The sequence below is a fragment of the Molothrus ater genome, chromosome 8, assembly GCF_012460135.2.
Source record: "Molothrus ater isolate BHLD 08-10-18 breed brown headed cowbird chromosome 8, BPBGC_Mater_1.1, whole genome shotgun sequence".
In the NCBI taxonomy this organism is placed as follows: Eukaryota; Metazoa; Chordata; class Aves; order Passeriformes; family Icteridae; genus Molothrus; species Molothrus ater.
The window spans coordinates 15626837-15648750 of record NC_050485.2 but is presented as its reverse complement, the minus strand read 5'-3'; the positions used below and the strand labels follow the sequence as shown (position 1 = coordinate 15648750).

Here is a 21914-nt window from a genome sequence, read left to right as displayed (position 1 = left end):
AAGCAAACTTTTACCAGGAACTCAACACATCAGCAAAAATGTAAGGCTATAACGTTAAGAAGTATTTTCATTAAAAGGTGTGGTAATAGCATCTAGGAATTTAAAAGGTGAAGCTTTTTTCAGAGGTGGCAGTTTTATTTGCTTGGCTTTTGTTTGAGGGTTTTTTTGTGTTTTTAACTACTTCAGCAGAAAAGACTACCATAGAAGTGAGCAACAGAAGATGTTTTTCAATGAAAGAGTCAAACCAAAACTGAATTTATCTGCTTTGCAATTTTTCCTGCACTAACAATATTGTTCCTGTAGTCTTTGCACTTTCTTAAATTTCATTTGTCAAAACATGTAAAAATGTACTGTTAAACTAACTTTCCCTCTGTGAACTACTAGACTATAAGGAAATCTTTATAATGTTCCATTACAAAAATTCTATCAGATGTTTTAAATTAAGGTTCTAAAATCTGTTTCATAAAAATACACCTAGATTATGACAAGTAACCAAATCAGTATTATGGCAAAGTAAGGCTGTGACAGAAAGCACCAAGTTTCTTGAAAAACTGGTTATTGCCATGTAACATTCTTTATGCACAGAACACCAAAATGAGTCTTGGGATTTTCCAGGGCTGAAATGCAGAGAGGCAGTCTGGCATTTCACCTGTCAACCTGGAACAGAACACTGGATTTTTATCTGGGCCTTTATTCATTAGAACAAAGAAAGAACAGCACATACAGAACTCAGGTAGCATTAGCACCTCTCAGTACTGTTCACCATTTCAGGACAGAGTTTTATTGTGCAAGATGTTCTGAAAGCTGTTTCTCTGGCCTGGAGTCAAAGCTGGCATTTTTCATGGATGCAGAAGTCACATTCTTCCAGTATGCAAAGACAATACCTCAGAGCAATGTCACATTTTACTGCAAATTCAGGCTTAGATTCAGAAGTTCTTGAGACATTCTCAGGCTCAGCATCACTACATTTAAGGGCTCTTATCATGGTTGTTCTGAGCGATCATGATGCTCAAAATTTGCAAAGGTCTGAGAAAAAAGAGTGAGAACTTCAGCAAGGAGTTCCACAAACTTTAGGGCACCATCAGACTTATGTTTTCATAATCTGTATTATAGGGCATCACCCTTTCAAATTTCAGAAAAAAAAACCCTGAAAGTCAAATCTCACCTGCAAACAGCAGCACATAAGAATCAAATGAGCTAAGAAGATGCAAAATAAATGGGAAACATCTCCCAGCAGAGGGACTGAGAGGTAGCTCTTACCTGAAGTGGAGAAGTGCATTAAGAACTAACAAAACATAAATTTACATTCCCCTGTGCCATGGAAATCTATTAGGAAAATATTTCAGAGAAAACATCTGTGATACCTGGGAGTATAAAGGCCTGCTTGGTGAATGCAGTGCCAAATGCAAAGTGTGGATATTTTGAGTTCTGAGGACAGCAGCTGAAAGGATTATTTGATGGGTCAGCATCTCAGCTGCATTAACTGTACAAGCAAATTTCTCTCTTGGAATAAATGGCTGAACAAGAAGTCATTAAAGACAGGGACTAAGAGTACTTCTCAAGCAGCCCTATAAGATAAACCCATTTTCCAAAGAGGCTGGAACCCAAGTGTCTCATCATAAGTAAATTTTATGAAAACAAATCATGTTTTTTTTTTTGTTTGAAAACATCATCTTCTCATACAACATCAGTATTCATTTGTTCCTTTCAAATCCACAAAAAAAACCCCTAGTGGTGACATTTAGTTTGATTAAAAGGCTTACAGAAAATTCTGGTTTTAGAAACAGCTATAATTAGAACAGAGAAATGAATATTTTTTCCTCTGAAATTTTATTTCTGGATTATATTAGCAGAAGCTATTTGTAGGAAAAAACCCCCAGCTTCTCCAACATTTGCAAAGCTAGACTGAAACTCTCTCTTCCTATCAAATTGAAATACATCTGGCCAAAGTCTTAAAATGTAACAACTGCAGTGAGTTGATAAAACTTCCCATGCTTCATGCTCCAAAATGGAGGACCAGAATGTTCCGAAGAACAGTGGCAGTGTTTTGAAATATATATATTCCAACAAAAGTGATTCTCTGGCATTAGACTTTTTCAAAACAGAAGAGCTAAAAGCAACCTTCCACCAAAGGTATTCCTTTTATTCTTCACCAGCACACAGGACCCAACCTACCACCAAGCAAGTCTCATTTTGCAAAGGATTTTAACCACCAGAACTTGCTCAGCAGCTGCCACGTCCACAGTTTCACTCATATATGTGTGTGTGAGTACACACACACCCCACTCCCCAGCCTGCACAGAAGGAGATAGCTAAAAACTGGAAACAAGAGCAGAAACAAATATGCAGAGGCTCTTCCAAAGCCAGTTATCTAACTGGCACTCCATGGGTCCCCACAGCCTCTCCAGTGAGTCATGCATCCTCAGATAAGATGGAGCCTGAGAAAGGTCCAAACTGCCTACAGACACATTCAAAACCTGAAAAAGATATTTCCCATTTCTTAAGAGCTACTTAAATGTGTGCACTCAGCTCTGCAATTGTGGGCTGATCTGGAGGCTCTGTGGGAGGATACCTGCCTTCCAGGCATAGATGCTTATGCTCAACACACCAAAAAGGTACGAATCTTCTGCTGGAAAAGAAAAAAGCCCTCTACCTCTGGCAAGAGATCAAGGGGTATAAAGCATACTTCAAGAGAGATATGAAACACCACACAGGACCACAGGAGAAGTAAGTTTGGCTGTTAAGATTTCAAGTGAGTTAACTGTTAGGTTTCCAAATCAGTATTGTTGGACAAATTCCTAGGTACACTGCAAAAGAACACAACATTGAAGTCAATTAAAATTAAATGTCACCCATGTATTCCAAAAGAGTTCTACTGACCTGCATTAGTGCTGAGCTGGCTATCCTGGGAACAGTTTTCATTGCCATCAGAGGTTGACTGTAGTGAAGCAGATGGTACAGTTCTACTTCTCTTTTTGTTGGCCTTCCTTTCTGCTACCTGCCACTCTTCATCTTCGTCCTCGCTTTCACTTAAGTCATCAAACCCAAAGTACTTGATTTTGTAATTGGAACTCCCAGAACTTCTAGAGGCGCCTTCATCTCCCCCTCCCTCGTCTTGATCATCAAACCCAAAAAACTCTAATTTGACATCCTTCTTGGATTTGGTATTGCTTGGTCGGAACCTGGTTGTAGTTTTTGTGGTGGCCATGTCTGCCTTTTTCCTCAAGCGCCCGGCTTCGCCCAGGTCAGTGGGGGCTGCTGAGGTGAACTCATCCATGCGCTCCATGGTGTCCTGGATGGTGACATTGCAAACTGACAAGCACGATGGGTGGAGAACGGTGTAGTCTCTAGTCCGTCCAACCGTCCCTCTAAAACTGGTCCCACTACTTAAAGAAACTTTTTTTCCTGCGTTCAGCCCATCATTATTTGACTCATTGTTTGCTTTGGATAAAGACTGACTAGTGCCATCCATTAGCTTGTCAAAATTTGTTGCCCCCTGCAGTTTTGCTTTGTTGGATCGACAATATGTCCTACAGTTGCTTGGCCTAGGAATAGTTTGCACAAGTTCTTCACTAATGGCTTCCTTTGGATTTTCACTATCTTCTTTGTCACACTCCTCATCCTTGCTCTTCACCTCTGAGAGATGTTCATTGTCAAAAGCTAATATATACTCTCCAGTTCTGGTGTCTTCAGTTTCATCCTCCCATTCATACAAGTGAGTTCTTAGTGGCCCCTTGGTCTGAGATGTTTCTGATGCAGAATTTGCTGGTTTTCCCACGTGGGAGTCCCAAGAATCAGGCAAGTCCTTGGCTTCAGTGTTGCATCCAGAAGTGTCTGTGCTCTCAGCACTGGTTTTAGTACTGTCTCCAGCATTGTCATAGATGAAATGACTGTTCCCATTATCTTCTTTCAAGTTCTGGATTTTATCTATAAGAAAAGATATATTTATTACTAAAATGGAATATTAAAAAAATAGTCAAGCATTCGGGTAACTTTGGAAAGTTACAGTATAACAAAACACATTCAGTGATCATTGACAAAAAATATTAGAGGTCTTTATCCACCTGGTTTATACTTTTTAAGGCCCCCAGTTTAAAGGTTTTGCTATAATAAAGTCTTCTTGTAATGTCTACCAAAAAAAAAAACCCTTGAAATGTCACTCTGAAAATATGTGCATCGTGTAAAAGACAGTGGTAAACCCTAAATACAACCACTTATTTACCAAGGCAAATTACACAAAAAAAGAGAAACTTAGTGGTGAAATTTTCAGAAGACTATTACTGAAGTTTGACACACAAGTGACTTAACAGTTAATAACTAGAGATAAAGAACAACTACAAATTGTCTATTATGTAAGGAAATAATTTCCTTCTGGTACCCTGATTAAAACAGCAAACAACTTCAACTGTCATTTCATTTTGCTGCTCTAAATGAAAATATTTGGACTTACAAAAGAAATTTAAAAATGCAGTTCTTATCACAAATTTTAATTTTATCGCTTCTGAAATTCAGGTTTATGCAATGAATTTCTGCATCTCTGAAGAAGAGCTGCTGCCAAAAGTTATTCTCACACTTCTCCAACCCATAGCCACACTCACATCCTACACTGTCCAGGAGAACAAGTTCCACTATAAGAAGTCAGTTTTTTTAAGGTTTGTTTCCAGCCAACCAGCACCCATACAACAGCAATGCCAGGAAGCAATGCAAGTACTAAGCCTTCCACCTGCTGTCCTCTAAACTGGTGGGGAAACCATTCCCTTTGTTTTCCCTGAATACCAACAGAAGCACGGTGGATTTGGTACCAGAGTTTCATGATGACTTGCATCTGCCATCCTCTGTTGACATCACACACAACACAGAGACACCCAGCAATATAAGAGGGGTATTTCCATGAAATAAGAATTTCCTGGAAATTTCTGAGACAGTATCAGCAAGCACAGGAAGCCAGGTGCCTGCCGTTACTACTGGCCCTGAAATGGCTGCCTGGGCCAGGAGAAGCAAGATAAGGAGTCTGACAAAGAGAAGAGTAGCACATGATGGGATGAACTGAATAATACACAGAAGCAACTGGGACAGGGCCAAGTGACAACAGAAATGCTAGAGAACATGCTTAGAAGACACGTGCAGAATACTACAGTAATAAAAGGGGTTCCACTGGCAGAATACAATGCCAAAGGTTCAAGTTTTTTAGGCAGCAAAGGCTTCCTAAACTCATCAGTAAAATGAAGGCCAAAGCATCTCTTTAGCACTAGTCCTGACCTCATTAAATTTCATTACCTTCCATTTACCCAAGTGGCACAGAAGTTCCACAGCACTGACCAGAAGATTTCAAGCTCATGATGAGGGAAACAAGCATCAGCACTGTTCCAGGGACTTTGGCATCATCTAAATGCCATCCTTGCACATATGTTTTATAAAAGAATTGAAAATTCTTATACTGAAAATTCTAGTAGAAGAAATGGCTACCAAATCTAGGTTTGCAGGAAATTGGTTTAATCCCGCTAAAATTCCTCAGGGAACCAGAACAAGTAATATCTGACAAACTGCATCTAAGTTTTCTGGAGTCCTGCTGAGATCTGTCACAGAAGTTATACATACTCAGCTAGAAATAAAAAAATGCTTTTCACAGAATATGAAATGCAAAACTCAAAGCTAAATTCCTCAAAAACAAGGAACCCTAACCCTGCCATCTCCATGATGGAATGTTGGTTATTAATTTTCAGTATCAATATGTTATACAAGCAATATTGTTATTCCCATTTCAATCTCATCCTTGCCATAATCCAAGAGACACAACCAAAATGAATCTTTCTGTAATCAAGGACGGGGGTTGACAGTGTACAGTATGTTCCTTTCTCCCATATGTTTAATATTATTGTGAAGCTGAAGACTACCACTACCACAACACTCTAGGCATGAAAAACAGCAAATTCAATTTAAAACATTTTCAGACTTCCTTGCTAAAATACACTGTTTTGCAGCCTCACCATTGCTGTTCCATATCTAAGGAAACTTTTTGTTTCTCCTCATGTAAATGTGATCAAAATCAATTTCTCCAGTCAGCTCGGCTGACTAATAAATAACAAATCCATTCTAGCCCAGTCAAATGGCTTTGTTGATGCTTGGTTTACTATACTCCCAAGAAATGTTACAAGGCAAAGAGCACTAACAGCTCTTTATGGTCACAGCAGGCCGTGTGCAGCCTTTGTGTAACCCATCACATCAGCAGCTTTGAACCTTGAATTGCTGGAGAAGATTCTCTAAGTACCAACCAAGTGTTGCATCTCAATTTTACCTTTCAGTTCCTAATTTAATACAGCACACCAAGGTACTCCTAAACAGCAAAAAAGTGGGAGTTAACCTCCTCCTTGATTCTGGGGCACCAAAATTTTAAAAACACACAGTATTTCAAAAGTCTTAGTAACTGCACCAGGGAGGTTTTTCCATCTCCAATAATAAGCAAGGCTGGTGGAAAATGGAACCACTGAACTCTTTAGTGAACACTAGGTAGAAAGTCTGGCTTTAAAACTGGATCATCACAATGCATTACTGGAAAACTAAGCAGTGACATTTAGAGGAATACTTCCTCTAAAGATCCTTTGTCAAGCCACTGTTCTCATCTCATCAGTGGGTCAATAGCTGTAAGCCCGAACCTTCAATACCAGAAAGTACTGCTAATCACTTCCTAATTGCCCAAAGGTGTACAGGAACTGCAATTCCAATAATCCTGATTTTTAAAATTACAGTAATTATTGGCAGCAACTACTACAGCAGAAGCTAGCATGACTGTAGGAAAAAAAAAAGAGAGAAAAGGAACTAATTGTTACTTATTAAATATTCTGTAGTCCAAGAGACATGGAATTTCTCCCCTTATTTTTAACTGCAATTAGGCTCTTTTGGGGCTCAAATACCAGAATAACTCTCCCAAGGAATTTAAAATCAGCAACAGCATAACCCCCTCCCAAGTACAAACACTGTACACCTAGGAACCATATCAATGTTCTGTGGTAATCATGATTTAATTTCTGTTTAGATCACTAAAAGTTGCTTTGTTTCATGCTCTAGTTTATGTCACTTAACAAGACTGATGTCTTCAGCATTGCTGATAAATTTAAAAAAAAGCCAAAGTAAAAATTCCACTCTTTCCCATAAAATGACATGTTTTCACACACACAGATGCATATTACTAAATCTGTAAAACTATATTTAAGTGATGATGATTATTGTTCCAAGTAACCACTAGAGAAAAAATTTCAATTTCAGACAATGCAAGATAGTAAATTTACATAAGGCTATAAAGTTTACACTCTTCCATAATATATATAGATACATGCAAACACTCAAACAGCAGGAATGCTACAGAGTTGTCAAAAGCCCACTGCTTTTTCAGTTACAAACCTGAAAACATGGAAGAAATATACATCTATACCTACATGGAAAACCTAAGACAGACTAGATGGATATAAAGATAACTTCCTGTTCCAATCCTATTTTTAAAAATCACTTACTATAAGCACTCGTTAGATGGAACAAATGTTACTCTATACATTCAACAAATGCCTCATGACTGCCATAGGTAGCCATTGCTACTACCTCCTCCTTTTTCATTTTTAAGATCATAGACATAATGAAGAATGCAACCCTAGAATTACAAAACTCCACTTTTTTTTTTAAGAGAAATCAGTTTTTTTAGAGATAAGAAACCTACATCCTTCAGCTCAACATCTGACAATTCTGACATGAAAATGTCTCACATTTCAACTTCATTTGTTCGTCAACTACCTATAACAGTAAAAGTTTGACAGAGGAAACACTGAAGTTTGGAGAAAAGATAAAAAACTCTCTCCACCAAATAGTGAAGCTATGAGTTAAGAATCCATGTCCTGATCCTTCAGGTATAGCACACACCAACATGGAATCCAAAACAAAGTAAAGTAATCCTTTAGGAAACCAAACACTCTTCTGGACAAGAAAACGAAGCAACCATAGCATCCCTCCTCCAGCCTAGTCCCTGTTTCACTTTTCTTTCATTTCCATTTAACTTACAAGGCTAAGTGACTGGGGCTCCAAGCCTGCAAACATCATTTTCAGCTCTGTAAAAACCAAATCACCATTAACAGTGTAACACTAATTGCCTAGAGTCAAACATCACATGTTTTAGTTAACTATTCAGTGGTAGAGCTGCAGAACCTTATTTGCTATTTTTATGTTACTCAGAGCACAGAGCAGGATCTTGGGCTGTGAGAACAAGGCCTCCTGCTGTAAATTTCTACCTGTGAACAGAAGCAGAGCTCCCAGGGCAAAGCCGCCCCACAACTCAGCCATCATCCCCTGCAGCCTCCTCAGCAGCAGCCCGTGGCTGGGCAGGGGACAGCGCTGCTGTGGCTCACACACTGTGACATGTGCCAGCTCCATGTGCCAGCTCCATGTGCTGCTGCCTTCCCAGGGATTAGGGACCCAGCTAAAACCTCCTCTGCCTTTGCACCATGCAGGCAGCAGGGAGGCAAGTGCACAGATGGCACCTGAAACAGCACTGTGTCTTTGAGAGCTCTCTTCACCACACCAAGTTTGATCAAAACCAGTTGAATAGCACAAATGTTAGGACAAAACTGAAGGACACAAAAGGACAATCAATATTACTCTTGCTATGATCACATATGCAAAATAAATGCTTACTTTTTTCTATGTACTCGTGGACAAGTTGCCAGTGTTACATGCTAGCCCAACTAACTTCAACTTTGGGTTAGTTTTCTCTCTTAATAAACGCCAAGCAAAGTATCCTCTATGCTATAAACAAAAGGCATATGGCCTTCTATAGCCTTTGCAGCATGAAACCTTACTCTCCTTCAGTGCTGTGTAAGTAGCTGTACAAGCCTTCACTTTAATAATGAGAGAAACACGATTGCTATTCACAACAAACAAATCAACAAACACTGTGTTTCTTTCCTTTCAGTATTAGCCACAATTCACTGCAAATATTAAAGCAATGAAATCAGGCAGGTGGCACGATGCCAATATTACATTCTTGATTTCTCTTCCAATAGAAACCAAGACATGGTGGCAAGAAAATGAAACATCAAGAATTGTGTGCAGGGCCCTCAGAGCCCTCCAGCTACTGAGGGCACATACAATAAAGAGGCTACAGCTCAGGAACAGATCCTGACACAGGATGCAGGGAACAGCTTGTTAAGCTCATTATGAGCTACTGCTCTGCCTGATGTCCCTGAGCACTTGGAAACATTTATTATGGCTCCATTACACCATTACCAACGTTCTCAAGCATACAGCTACATCACTTCAGCCTGCAACTTGCAGCTGACCAGCTAAAGGAAAGGTGCTTATATCACATCCCTCATTTCCAGGGAGAGCCCAACTGAGACACACAGAGTGTCATCTCTGGTTTGGCCAGAAAACCAAGAACTGCACAGAAGTCATGCTTCTTTACAAATTAGAGAACAAATTTCATTATGCATTGGAAGTGAAATGTTTTGATTGGTAAGGAGAAAAGGTTGCAGACCAAACTCCCTTGATCTATTTTCTGTCTATGACTGAAGAACTGGAAAACTCAGAAAAAAAAGCCCATGGAAACAAAATACACAGTTTATGAAATGGGCAAAATTTATTTGAATTAAGTATCCATTAATGCCTATGAGATCTTGAAAAGCAATGCATGCTAGTAGGTGTGAACAGAAGACAGGAAGATGTGACTCCCAAGATCAGTTTCATGGTTGACAATCTCTAAAACAGCTAAAATTATAGAACCACATCCATAGCTATGATTACAAATTTTTAAGTAATAGAATTCCCAACAAGTCTGTATGCAGATAAGACAGACACTGTTTGACTCTTTGCAGATGTTATAAGTGGCTCCTTATTGTGCAGGAACAAAGTCACAGAAAACCCTAAAGTGGTGAGAATTAATTTACTGCCATGACAGCACTATTTTCCTTAAGAATCATTTGCTTGAGTTGTTTCCTTTTCCAGCACCCTGAATATCAAAATTCTAAGGCAATTTATATAAAAAATTAATTTACTTCTTACACAGTCTTAACTAATGACACTATGACTCCATTTCAGTTAGCTATTATTTTAAACATGAGACAGAAGACACCTAAGACACCTCTTCTGCTCTCAAATCACCTGGATGCATCTATCAGTCTGGTAACACACTGTTCAGCATGTCCAACAGACCATTATTTTCATTCCCTGAGCCTAACAAGATTTTCATGTTTTCAGAACATGCTGCTGGCACAGCATCCCCCGCTGCCTTGGCTCCAGCCAGGGAAAGGCTGAACCCTACCCACAGGGTATTGCTTCCAACCTTGCACCCCTGTTTCAGCATACAGTAATTCCTCAGGTTCTTTTTTCCACTGGGAAGATGTACTACCAGGAGACACTCTGAGAAGTTGTGTCATGCTTGTACACTTGGCAGTCAGTGTAAAACTTGCTAAAATGTCCTTTTATTTTAAATGGAAGTGGAAGCCCTTCACAGGAGTGCAGGCTGACATGGCCACCTTCCCTCTTGGGCAGAAAATATTCACTGAACTATTCCCCTGCCTTTAGCTCAGGCAATATTTTTACTGGTATGACAAGATGGGTTTTTGAAGTAGCAACTGTCTTACCCCCTCTTCTTCTAGTTCTTTGGCTAGCAATCACTAGGTATTCTGCTCTCATCTTTCATTGCACCTGACACCAGTGCATCTCTCAATACCACCTTCAAATCAACCTGTACATGCATCCCTGGCCAAACCAGGCACAGTGAGCTCAGCACAACTGCTTCCCCAGAAAACCTTCAGGGGGAAAAACACTATGGGCAGAAGAGCTGCTACGCTTGGTAGTACAAGAGTTGTGAGAGCCTGACGTGCTCACCTCTCATGGAAAGTCCAACGAAAGAGACACATTCCTCCTCACTCCAAGCTCAGAAGGGCATCTGTTGCTCAGAGTAGCAAGAGAAAGCCAGAAATAAACAACTACTAAGTGTCATGGGCAACATGAGGGGCTCACACATGCCAGAAATACCTGTTTTCATCAACTTTTCTAGGGTGAGCTGCTATGGGAAAAAATTAAAGCACACTATAACATAGCAACATTAACAATTGTCAAAACAAATGTATACTTAGGCTAAATCAGTCTGAATTGAGACAGTACTTGTGAATATGTTGAAAATTTTTCATAAAAAAAGCAGCAGATTCTTAAATGAAAAGATGAACTAAGTTTGAAATTGAACATTTTCCATCCAATTAATAAGACTGCATCAGTTTGAGTCTGAAATAGCTTCTTTACCTACTGGTTTCTGCTTGCCTGCATGCTCTGGCCCACTTGAGAGGTATACACGTTAACAGGGATTTTTTTCTTCCACAAGCACTGGCCAACTGTTTTCAATGCAAAGTTATTTCCACTTTTTAACCATGAAAACTAAGAAGCAGTTAAAAATATGATCTTTTAAAAACTGTTCATTGTACAAGGCCACGAAGAAAGAATAACTTTAAAAGTATGGATTGCAAAATTTACTGCTGTATAGGAAAGGGGAATTACAGATTAAGGGAAGACAGTTCCATGTACTCTGTGCATGGACATACACAGTATGAACTGCCCTGCCATTAGGAAAAATATGTTGCAGAAATGAGATTCTCTCCTAAACACTGGGGTATTTTTCTGTATCGCCATTTTAGCAAACAAGTATAAACACTGAGATTTAAACAGAATTTCAACCATTTCGGACTTTTGAAAAACACCCCAGGAAAAAACCAACAGGCCACCACCACCACTAAAGAAGCAGCAGAGGGGAAAAAAAAAAGAAGAATAATAATCACACCAGTTTTAACACAGGCTACTGATACAGCAACAAAACTGTGTGTATAGGGAAAGGGGATATCTTCAAAAGGGGAAAACTTACCAAAAAGCAACTAAAGAAGAGAGGACCTGTGGAAAAACCCCAGCTATCCACATACCCATCATAACTGCCACCATCCAAACAAACCTCAAAACACTGAAATTCTTTGAGCACACATTTTCTGGCAGACCTTTCCCCTTCTCTGCTGTAAGTTTCTTAATGCTTTGACCCAACCAGAGCACAGCTGCAGTTCTTTTTAATCATGGCTGCTGCCAGCTGTCTCCTAAGACTGCCAAATGCTCAGGCCTCATTCAGGTTCCCCCAGCTCTGCTCCATTTTTGGGTGGAAAATGACTAAACTGAAATTCCTCCTCACAAAGTAAATATTACTCTCAAAAACTCTGCAGAGGAAGTAAGATATTACTCTGGCTTAACTATTATTTTCAATGTCCATGTCAGCGTTAAACACAAAACAGAAGTTTAAAAACAATTTGAAAGGAATACCCTGACCAATCTGGTGGTCAAATGCAATTATGTAAAAAACCTACACTTGGGAAGTTGAAACTTAACTCTAAAGATAGGGCTCCCCACCCACATAAGCAGGATGCAGAGGCTTTGCACAGAGTCACTAAGGTACTGCCAGGATAGTATGTCAGGAACAGACTTGATGGCTTAAACCATCTTATTCCCTCAAGGGCATCCATTTTCTGCTATTTACTCTCTGCACTCTGTGCTTTTCCAGCAACCAACCACAACCAGACTGTGCATCCTGGGCCAAGACACACTGAGCACAGCCATATCCCTCTGCTCCTGCACTGCAGAAGCACACGTTCTTAAGAACTGCACTTGCCATTTTGATTTGCTACCTGTAAGTGCACTGGCCCCAAGTGACAAATGAGGGCATTAAGAGCTATCTAGAAAAACAAAAGAATCAGACAGCAGTCAACAGACAAATGCTCTCTTATAGCACCAAGAGCAAAACTACTGCCAGAGCAAAACCTGTTTGAATACCAGTACACAGGAACAAAGGACAAGATGAGGAATAGCTGTTTTCATTATTGCTCTAAATGTTAAGGGGAAAGAAAATAATTTGTTCTTTTAATCATAAAGAGCCTCCTCAAAGGTCACTGCCAACACAATAACCACAAAATCCATACTTAACATTACAACACAGGAAAAAGGGACACAATTCTTACACCATTCTGTAGTCTGGAAAGATTTTTTAAGCCATTCTATTTCTCCACAGCAAGCAAAGCACATTTTCAAGAAATAAATTCATAGGCTCTAAGACAAACCAGACTTAATCCATGCCCAATTAAAATACTTCTCCCCTAATGCACGATGAAACACCTAATTTTTTTCCCTTAGAATTAATGCAGGAAAGGAATATTCTCTCATAGTCCATAAAGCAGAACATGAAGTGTGCAGAGATTACCAACATCTCTCAACCCAAGTGCCCTCTCTGATGGAGACTATGAACCCCTTGGACAGACCCTCTGAAGGCCTGAGTTACAGAGCTCAGCACTGGGCACAAAAGCAAAAGCCAGCAGATCATCACAGCACCCAGAGTCAAAATGCAAACTCCCACTACAATGCCAGAAGTATTTCCATAAGCTGAAATAGCCAGAGTGGGCAAACTAGCTGTCCAAAGTGAAACATACTGATACACTAATATAACTATGAAATGCCATACCAACTCCTAAAATTCATCAAACTTTGACATGAATTTTCATGGAAAACTGTACTACATTAATTCAATCTATAAGCTAACAAATATTCTAAAAGAGCCAACTTATAAACTTTGCTCTGCAAGGCTATGTTTTTATATCAAAACTTGCATGAAATACTATTTGGGTTTACATCTTATAGAATAAACTTAACAGTTAAAAAAAAAAAAAGAAATCCCACCAGACTGTTTCAAAAATCCAAATATTGTTCTGAAGTTTTTACCTTATCCTACTGTAAGACTGTCTCAAAAAACTTCATTTTCTAAGTAGCTGCATTTTGCTTTATATGCATTACCACTGTGGTATTTTTCTAATGACACAACTTACTTTCCAGCTACCAAGTTCTCCCTACCTTCACAAAGATGACCTAACAGTAACTATTAATACTGAACAGTCTTTTGTTGCTTCAAATTCACCTAAACCCCTATCTGCAAATTACCTGCTACATCCAGGATTACACATAGACACTCTTCAGACAGTATTAAGTCTTGATCAAGCAACATTAGGGTAAGATTATGAGAAGCTTTCCACATTAAGAGCTTCTCAAAGCCTTTAAAACGAGATTGTTACAAGCACTAGCTGAAGGCTATTAAAAAAAAATAAAAAAGACCAGCAAGTTGTACAATTTTAAATAAAAGATACAGATCCTCAACTGTGTTACATGGCTGCACAACTACTAAAACAAACCTCTAAATCAACTGCTTTTTAATACCAAACATTAGCTAAAATTAACAGACATTGCATCACCTTCATTTTAATGTCCAGAGAAATGGCCACTGAGGCAGGATAATACAACTGGAGCAGAATTAACTGTACCTCTCAGTTTGTGCAAAGCCATGCTAAGTCACATTTTTCAACTCAGTCTAACTCTTAGCATTATCTTCACCTATATTAAAAATTAAGACACAACGATGGCTCATGCACTGTCTGGGCAGTATGAGGAGAAGGACTAGCAAATTGCACTTTAAAACAAATTAACAAGCACTTGCTTCAACATCAGTACCAACACAGCCTGGTTTCCCACACCCAGAGATACAGTGCTGTATGTGGGTGAAGGTTGAGCTCACACTGCAGTCTTGCTTACACTGGGAATATTAATGTTCTTCTACCTGCCTGCTTTCCCTCCCAGCCCCCACCCCTTCTCTTCCTCCTCAGAAATAGTCAAGCTTGTTGTCTTAAGGATCTCTGAGCCCTTTGGACAAATCTGGTTGAATCTGGTGGAGTTCAAGAGTCACCAGGAAGGGGAAAATTATTACGGGGAGGGCAAGGACATGTAAGCAATTGAGGTACATACACTATTACAGTCCCCCCAAGTCCCTTCATCCTCCACAACCCTATCCCAAATCAATCAAATTAACTCTGTAGTTTTGAAAGAGCCTTCCCAGTAAGCTTTACTGAACAGTCACTACAACAAAGAAGCCTTTGAAGTACCTACATTTACACTGGCTGACTATACACCACTATCTCTAATTGCTCAGTGTGCTGAGCAACGTCCTCAGAGACAATTTTTATTTATTTTGGATCAGTTTACACACAAGTACAACAGCAGCTTAAACATCCAAGTTTTACTTACACTAACTGACAAAAAGAAACACTACCACCAAGACTGCAGTCTTTAAATAAGGGTAAGGAAACCAAAGACCCTCCGAGGATGCTCTGCAAAGATTCATTCGCAGCTGAATTTCATTTCTGAAGAAAGATATGCAAAGTGTTTTTATCTTCATTTGACTGGGTGTCAACAGAATGTAATAGACTCTGAAAGAACAGAACCATCAGATTAAGATACAGCTTGTCCTTCACTACTTCTGGCTGAACTGCCAGAATCAGTAACAAATACCTCAGAAAAGCAGAACAGAACTCCTTCAGTAAACTGTGCTTTAAGTAACCTCCCCCTCTGCATTCAGACCACCACCACACTCAAAAGTTGGAAGGACTTATCCACCAAGATTCATCAGCTTCCTCCTGTTCAGAGCTGCATATTTATGATATACACAGTGTTATCTAAAAATAAGTTCTAGAATTTAAGTAAGTGAGTTTTTCCATGCTAAATATTGTATTTTATTATTTTCCACATGACTGGAATCAGGAAGTACCAATGAAACTGCTCAAGACTGTTCCTCTTGGCCTTTCACACATGATGAATTTTCAGAGCTCTATCACATTTTCTCCCCACGGCTCTCTCACTTTCTTTTTCAACCTGAAAAATACTGTTCTGACAGAGGTTGTCTACAAGGAAACCATTTCACTGTAAAACCTGTTCTACTACAATCTCTCATTAAAACCAAGGAAATGCACTGTTTCTTCCCCTTAGAAATACTGGAGAATGAACTTACTATATTTCTTATGAAAACAATATTCAAACTTTAAAATGCTCTATTTTTTATTTCCAGTCTGAGGATGAATCATAGTTAAAGACAGCTGCCGAAAATCATATGAAAGCAAGAAATATTTTAGCAGCAAAAATAAAGAGCAAGATCAAAAGACAACTAAACATCCTACAAATGTAGCTCAAACTATAGCTCAAATCAGCATTTCCTGGCTTTTCTTGAATTACATCCCTAACATATATAGAAAAAATAACTGAACTGTGACTATCTTCTACTATTCGGTATCTTCTTGTTTACAGCATTAACAACTGAACAAGTCCACTCAAATTTCTAATCCCTGGGTTAACTATATTTGAGAAATGAAAGTTATATAAGTTTTTCTCATTCAAATTGATTTTGATAACCCAGAGCAAGTCAGTAGGTGTCATCTTCATCTAGGTTCATCTAATGTGATCTTCTACCCAATTATAGAAGCTGTGGTTTAATCAGCCCATTATACAAAAACCTCTCATGAGATGTAACAACATCTAATATTTTCCAAGACTGACTTGAAGAAAATTACAGTGCTGCTCAGCTCCAAGGGCCCTGTGAACTCCCCTCTGAAAAGTATTAAGCCATCTTACAAACACTGCAGAGCCCAAAAACACCTCTAAAGAAGTCTGACAGAATGCAGTCTCACAGGTCTGAAGTTTTTATGTACAACCTGATATAGTTGTGCTAATTACAAAGAGAAAATGTTTGTGCAGCTGAAGTTCAGAAAACTACTCTTCCACCTAAATAATGAAACAAAGCATGGCCTAAGCTGTATCTTCACCTTCATGGCTGTAAACACGTGCCCACACTAAATTCTACTACCACTAACTCATTGCTATTGAAAATACGTGTTTAAAAACCACAAATGCAGTCAGCAATTTTAGAAAAGGAATGTTATTATTATTCCATTTTATGGAATAGTTAGACTAAGTGGACTAACATACTGCCCTGAAGCTAAAGCACTGTACCTCCATCTGCAGACACACAGATTACAGAGCCAAAGACCTCAGAGCAGTATGTAAAACACAGAATGCTCCTTAGTGCTTTTGGTTAAATACTCTACAATTATTTACAACTAAGAATTGCCCCACAGTTTTATCAGAAAACTTAAAAATCCATTGAAAACACAAAGTCTAAAGGGAGGTCAGCAAAAATCAGAGGAAAATAGAAGTATATGGACAGTTGAGCAAACAAACCTGCAGTCACAAGTTTAGCACTGCTGCTCTTGCATTCTCCATCTTCCACACTTTTGCTTGTGCTCTTTTCTTCAAGAGGGGAACAGTATTGTCAAAAGGTATGCACTTGCTGGAGGCAACATTTTCTCCACTGTCTGGCTGATTAATTCTGCTGTTTGCTTCAAGTAGAGGAGTGAAGTCCTCAGACTGAGCAGCTTCACCAGGTTCCAGCTGTGAGGAGCTTTTAGCCTGTGACACATTCTTTGAAGACACAGGAAGAGATTCTTCATCACTGTCAAATCCAAATGGATCCTCTGTTACCTCATCTTCAACTTTGGGTTTCTTAGGAACTTCAGAAATATCTGGTTTGACACTGGGCCTCTTCTGTCCTAATTTGGCCATGAAGGTGGTTTCTCCCCATTTTGTACTGAGGGTGGTCCGTTTGTTGGAAAACACTTCATCAAACTTGGAACTGCCATTTCCTCCTTTCCGGCTGTAGGTCTTTCCAAATCGGGATGTCATTTTGGCTCCTGTTTCATATTCTCTGTTGTGAAAGAAAGAAGAAACATCAATTCATCACCTCTAGAACAAATGATTGTTACTTCCACCCTTTATTGGGCCTACAAGCACCAGGCATGTACATTGCCTGGTGATCAGATCCATCACCTGCTTCTTTCTAGACTCACTCATTCACATGTGACTGTCATTAGGGCAAAGGTTCTGCATTAAGCACCCACTAAAATAAATTGAAATTCAGTTACTTGCACATTTATAAACCAATGGCACAATGAATCCTTAAGAAAAAATCTTCTAAAAATGGTATTTCTTTGCTCTAATTTTATATTTTCAAGGATAGAAGGCACTTTCATAAAACAACTCAGCAATATTTTCACATCTGACATGCAGCTCCCTCCTAGAGTCCAAGAGCACAGCATGGCATTAAAAAAATCTCTTGCCAGTTAAACACAAAATCTGTCAGAATATTTTACATTGCTGTCGATGTATTTTGAGTACTAATTAATCACAATGATGACAACTCCATCCCATGTTCATCTCTCACATTCACTTAACAAGTGTTTTACTTGGTAACATGATGTGGTCAGGACTGGTGCACAGCAATCCGCCACAGTAAATCTGATTCACCAAGGGACAGAACAGAGACACTGCTCAATCCACTTCTAAGAACATGCAGGACACCTTCAGCAGGCCCCTGTGAACTGTTACTGCTCACTGGCTCTTACAAGCACAACCACTCCACTGCTTGCTCAGAAGAACAGAAGGGTAAAAGTAACAGATTAAGCAGGAACACATTTAAGAGTTCCTTGCATGTGGTGTTGTTCTACTTTTGTTTAACTCAAGAAGGAAGACTGACCACCTGGGGATTTTTACCCAAGAACAAATACTTCCACTACTGGACAAATGACAACACAAACTCCAAATCCTCCTATCTGTTTTGTGAAGCACTATTTCTCTCTTTTTGGCCCAAACATGGATAGGAAATTGCAATTCTTTATAGTCAGCCTGAATCTAATCAAGTCCATCTTTCTCTCTGAAACTCCTCTCCATACTGGAAAAGAGTCTGCTAAAAAAGACAGTTATTTAAGCTACAGAATCAAAGAAATCTAACTTCTGAAATGTTAACTATCTTCATATAAATATATGAAAAATGGCAGTTAAAATAATTTTTATGGGACTTATCGTGATCTATTTGTTCAATACAACTATTTTTATTATTACTCCCCAAATATGTGACATACTGTCTTTCCTATTTTAGTTTTCATCTCAACACTCAATTTCTCAACCTGAAGTGTCAGTTTTGCATCTACCAAAACTGCCAGACTGCTTTCCAGAAATGTCCCTCTATCACTTCATTCTAGCAAGACTGTCTCACTAAAAACAGTCTCCCTCTATTAGACCAGGCCAACCTTCACTTACCATAGGAACCAAACAATTCATGGGGAGAAAATCCATGGAGAAAATTTAAAGTGAATTAAAATGATCACATTTGAACTTCAGAAGTTTATCAGGCAGATGGTGATGCAATGCAGAAGAGCTACAGGAACACCCACTTTGGGAAAGGCTCTTTTTACATGTGGTGCAGCTGAGGGAAGGTGAAGGCAGGTGCTTATCTGCTGAGCAGAACTCTGCTGCAAAAGCCCACTCTTCAGAGGGCTCCTGCCTGCTCCTAGGAAACAGCACTCTTTAACCCCATCTCCTCTTTTCCCCACACACATCACTGCCAAACTTCCTTTCTTCCTCCCCTGTAGGTAGCTCCAATTTTCTATATGTGCATAGTTTAGAAAGCAAACTAAATCTAAATGACCAGTTTTATTTCGCTGATGCTTGTAAGTATTTGTAATACCAACCAAAATATTTTAGACCAGAACAGCCAGGTTTTTGAACTGTAGAAGCTAAAGTAAAGTATTTATTAGTTTCCAACAACTTACAGGAAAGAAAAAAACATTTCACTCATCACTAGCACATTTTCCTCCCCTAAACTGTCAAGACTCAAATAAGTATTAATCATAATAAGCATTGTAAGAAGTACTCAAGTATTTTTGATACTACATTCCCAGCCTATGCAAAGATAATGAAATATTTAAATTATGGCTTGTGGCTTGTAGTTCCAAAGAGAGGATTCCTGTAGTCAAGAGGAGTTTATTTTCAGAAAGTGAAGCATATTTTCTTATTTGTATATTTTAAAATTAGGAGAATCTTATAAGAAGTTTTAAATCAAAATATCAAACCCCAAATTAATACTCAATACAATGTGCATAGTTAAAAGACGAGTATTAGGAAAATATAAATACGTTATACTATAAACTTGTGTCTTAGATTTAAGAACATAAAGAGGTGCCTCCTTACACGAGAGCATCAACAGAATAAGATTTTTACTCTTTACTTACAATTTTCTCTCGATTTTTCACTCAGAGGGAAATAAAACACTTGCTCAATTCCTGTTTCCACTCCCTGCCTCCCTCGCCTGCATTGTGCCGCACCATTTGGAGCGGCGCAAGCAACGTAAATAGGTGTAAAAACCCAAAACACAGTTCTGCCTCATTTCCCAGCGCTAACTCGGCGGACCAGCTGGAGACAAAAAGCCCGGTAATTGCCCAGGAAGCCCATCAGCCACCCCTACTCATCGCTCCTCTCTACACCGCTCCTCTTACATAATCAAAGCAAAGAAAAATAGGTTAAATGCACGGAGGCAGAAGGAGCTGATGAAATCCCACGGTGACAGTTTCTTTTTTCCTCCCTCCCCCTGCGGCGGGGGGGGTGGGGGGTGTGCGAGCGGAACCGGGTCACCCCACCGCTCCCTGATGTCATTTCCCCTCCCGCCCGGCCGCCTCCCCCGCCCCGCCGCACCACCGGCCCACATTACACAAGTGCCCGGGGCAGCCGCGGCCCGGCCCGCGGAGCCGCTCCCCGCCACCGCTTCACCCCCGGTCCAACTCCCGCCCCGCAACTTCGCGCCGGCCCGGGGGCGGCGGCCCCGCACGCCCCTCCAGGCGGGACAGCGCCGGGGGCCGCGGCGGCTGCTGCCCGCGGGGTGCGGGCCCCGCTCCGCGGCCCGCGCGGCCCCCGCCGCCCCCTTACCCGGCACCCACCTCGGCGTCAGCGGTGGCGGCAAGTGCCGGGCGCGGGCCCGGCCGATGTGGCTCCGGCCGCGGGTTCGGGCCGCCGAAGCGCCGCCTAGGAAAGGCGCTCAGCCTGCGGGACGCCTCCGCCCCTCCGGCAGCGGGACCCTCTCGGGGTGTCGCGGGCGTCAGGGCCCCCGGCGCCGCCTCCTCCGGCGCCGCTTCCTCCGCGCCGGGATTATCGCCGCGCTCGGGACGGGCCCCGGGACCATCTCTCCGCCATTTGCCCCCGCTCCTTCCTGCCGTCACCGCGCGCGCCCCGCCCCCCGCCGCCGCGGCCAATCGCCGCGCGCCTCGCTCGGCCGCCCGCGCCGCCTCCGCGCCTGCGCCCTGCCGCGCGGTGCCCGCCGGGAGTTGTAGTTTGCGGCGCGGCGCGGGCCCCGCAGGGCCCGGGCCCGGCCCCCGGAGCCGGCGGGCGGGTCCCCGTGGCGGGACGGCCCGAGACGGGACGGAACGGGGTGGCCCGACCTAGCGGGAGCCGCCGCCTCCCCGCGGCCGCCTCCGCCCGGGCCCGCGCGGAGGCTCTGAAGGCGGGGCCAGCGGGGCCCGCCGCGGGCAGCCCCGACCGGCCCCACCCCGATGGCGCTCAGGCCCAGGTGGGTCCCGGCGCCCGTCGAGGAGTGTGGGAGCAGCCCGGGCAGCCCAGCCCGTCTGGAGCCGCGGAGGGTCAGAACTCTGCCCGGGAGCTGGGCAAGGCAGCAGGCGCTGCAGCGGCCCTGCGGGCACTCCATGGGAAGTTTGCGGTGCCTCGTGCAGGGCAGAGGAGCCCCCTGCGCTCGGTGCCGCCCTGGCTGTACTCACAGTGCGTGCCCGGCCGCCACATCCGCTCCGGGCAGGAAACATGCTCTGCACACAGGGCCCGGAACGAACCGGGCAGGCTCTGAAACTGTGGCTCTCACATGCTCCCACTTCCACAAGCTGTCACATCCACCCACACGCGTTAGATTTATGCACACCTTTGAGGCTTTAATTAATGATACACACTGTGCAGAGAGCAAAAACGCTCCACAAGGATTGTGTCATGTGGCAAATACGTATGGACATCAAACAGTCACCAAATCCAACATTTTATATTCTGTAGGCAGTATTTCGTAAAATCCTCGTAGGACAGACAACTAAGGATGAATGACAAGAAAAACATTAAACATCATCACGCAGATGTAGTTTGGTAATTTTTCAGAG

The 21914-nt window shown here is 41.5% G+C and overlaps 1 protein-coding gene across 1 annotated transcript in view; it reads right to left on the bottom strand.

Moving 5' to 3' along the window:
* Positions 1-20954, bottom strand: part of WAPL (WAPL cohesin release factor) — a 64933-nt gene extending 43979 nt beyond the window's left edge. The window contains 4 exon segments of the mRNA XM_054515530.1: positions 2881-3927; positions 17116-17190; positions 17193-17638; positions 20703-20954. Of these exon segments, the coding sequence (XP_054371505.1) occupies positions 2881-3927; positions 17116-17190; positions 17193-17616 (1546 nt within the window). The 5' untranslated portion in view covers positions 17617-17638; positions 20703-20954.
* Positions 20955-21914: the final 960 nt, after the last annotated feature.